The 2,712-nt window shown below is 45.1% G+C and overlaps 1 protein-coding gene across 1 annotated transcript in view; it reads left to right on the forward strand.

Annotated features, from left to right (window-relative positions):
- Positions 1–2,505, forward strand: part of espl1 (extra spindle pole bodies like 1, separase) — a gene marked incomplete at its 5' end in the record, with an annotated part of 43,867 nt that extends 41,362 nt beyond the window's left edge. The window contains 4 exons of the mRNA XM_080835417.1: positions 122–237; positions 1,146–1,229; positions 1,487–1,651; positions 1,974–2,505. Coding sequence (XP_080691543.1) covers positions 122–237; positions 1,146–1,229; positions 1,487–1,651; positions 1,974–2,175 — 567 coding nt within the window. The 3' untranslated portion in view covers positions 2,176–2,505. The remainder of the gene's footprint in view (positions 1–121; positions 238–1,145; positions 1,230–1,486; positions 1,652–1,973) is intronic.
- Between the last annotated feature and the right edge of the window lie 207 nt (positions 2,506–2,712).

A 2,712-nucleotide genomic window follows, 5' to 3' on the forward strand; every position in this document is an offset into this window, starting at 1 on the left:
TCTGTCTCTGTCTGTCTGTCTGTCTGTCTTTGTGTGTGTGTGTGTGTGTGTGTGTGTGTGAGAGAGTGTCTCTGTGTGGGTGTGTGTCTGTGTCTCTATGCGTGTGTGTGTGTGTGTGTAGATGGATGCTGAGTGTGTGTTGGCGCAGGGTGTGGACCCTCAACAGGTGTTCTATCTTCTGAACCCTGATGGAAACCTCCCGGATACAGAGCAGCGCTTCAAAGACTGGTTTATCAGGTAACACACACACACTCACACACTCACAACCACTCACTGACATGAGTTAACACACCGAAATTCATGAACACTTTTCCACACACACACACACACACACACACACACACACACACACACACACACACACACTCACTGACATGATTACACACACCCAAATTCATGAACATATTTCTACACACACGCAGACACACACACACACACAGCATAAAACACACTTGCCTGTGCTATAATGTTGGTGTCACTGTAAACACGACATACAACTGACCAATCAGGGACGGTGGATCTGCTTATTTACCATACCTACTTATCTTTACCATACCTACTTATCTTTAACATACCTACTTATCTTTACCATACCTACTTACAATACTTTCTTACATACTTCACCCTAATTTCAATCTGACACCCGGGAGCTAGTTAGTGGAATGTGATAGGATGCCATATGCAGTATAAAAGTAATCTAGCAGAGTTAGTTTGGGGCCGTATGAAAGTAATCTAACGGGAGTTTGTTTGGGGCCGTGTAAAATTAATCTAGTGGAGTTAGTTCGGGGCCGTATGAAAGTACGTAATCTCGAGTAAGTTTGGGTCCGTCTCGGAGGATTGCATAGTTAGTGACTAGGTGGATGTAACTAAGTAACTCAAATATGATGGTACATAAACCCATAGATCAATATAATGGAACATAAACACATAGATCAATATAATGGAACATAAACCCATAGATCAGTATAACGGAACATTAACCCATAGATAAGATAAGAAGGACGGAAGTATCATTGCCATGGGAGCCAGTGTTCTGTCCTGGTGTGTCTGGGTTGAGTAAAGGGAGCAGTCAGATTCTGGATCCCTTGTGACGTGATTTTGTTAGTGATGTGATGTGACTGTGTCTTTTTGTCCTCCTTTCCCAGTGAGGAGGCGTGGCAAGGTGTGTGTGGCTCTGCCCCTGATCCAGGAAAACTACAGGAAGCCATGGCAACCAAAGACCTTTACATGTGAGATACACACACCTTACATGGACTTACACAACGCATCTGACAATGCCTGACACACACACACACATCAGAGAACACCGGACACACACACACACGGGTGGAGGTGTGTGTGTGTGTGTGACTGGTGTGTGTGTGTGTGTGTTTGTTTGTGTGTGTGTGTGTGTGTGTGTGTGTGTTATTATGTAGAAGTGTGTGTTTAATGAATCGGGAACTCTTACATTTATTCTCTTTTCCCTGTGTGACTGTTGTTTCCATAGTTACGTGGGTCACGGGGCAGGAGCTCGTTTCTTGGACTCGGGGCGCCTGCTGAAGGGGGAGGTGCGTGCCGCCGCCCTGCTGTTCGGATGCAGTAGTGCAGCCCTGAGTGTCAACGGGCTGCAGGAGGGGACGGGGATAGTCCTCAACTACATCAGCGCTGGCTGGTAATACACACACACACACACACACACACACACACACACACACACACACACACACACACACACACACACACACACACACACACACACACACACACACACACACACACACACACACACACACACACACACACACACAAGCAGTCAACATACACCACATACACATGCTCACTAACATTCTACATATATACACACACTATCATTGTGGCACTGGTGTTTGTGTTTCTCTAAACTCTGGCATATGACTAATACTCTTTTATTCTGTGTGTGTGTGTGTGTGTGTGTGTGTGTGTGTGTGTGTGTGTGTGTGTGTCTCTCTCTGTAGTCCTCTGGTTTTAGGTAACCTGTGGGACGTGACTGACCGTGACATCGATCGCCTGACGGTGGCGCTGTTGCGCTCCTGGCTCTCTGGGGGGCGGGGCTCTTCACTGCTCTCACACCTGCCTGCTGCACGCACACAGGCACGCCTCACACACATCATTGGAGCTGCCCCAGTCGCCTACGGCCTGCCAGTGTATCTCAGATAACACACACACACACACACACACACACACCCACACCTGATTGGAGCCAAGTCTGTCGCCTATGGCGTGCCAATACACCTCACGCTTGCATCGTATATTAACAGACAATTCAGGAACACGCGTACATATTCATGCTCTAAATAACTCAGGAATAAGAGTCTCTAACGTGGTCTTATAATGTTTTATTTCTTGTGTATGGCTTTTATTTTCATGGCTTTGAATGAACAGACACCCCCCTAATTTTATAGCAGTTGTGTACCCAATGTTTATTTTATTGGCTTTTAATGAACTGACATTCCCTTCATTTTATAGCAGATGTGTACCCAATGTTTATTTAATGGCTTTTATGATCTTAAATTAAAATGCAGCACCTCAGTGTGTTTCTCTTTTAATGTCTTCAGCAAACACCTTGAAATAAACTTCAGATGTTTTCTGTAAACCGGTGTATTTTCATTTATTTTCTCACAGAACTCTAAAGGCATATTGACAACAAGAACAAAAAAATGTATATCCCTCTAGGCTCAGAGGGATATAGTGCAG

The sequence above is a fragment of the Sprattus sprattus genome (assembly GCF_963457725.1).
Source record: "Sprattus sprattus genome assembly, chromosome: 3".
NCBI classification, from domain to species: Eukaryota; Metazoa; Chordata; class Actinopteri; order Clupeiformes; family Clupeidae; genus Sprattus; species Sprattus sprattus.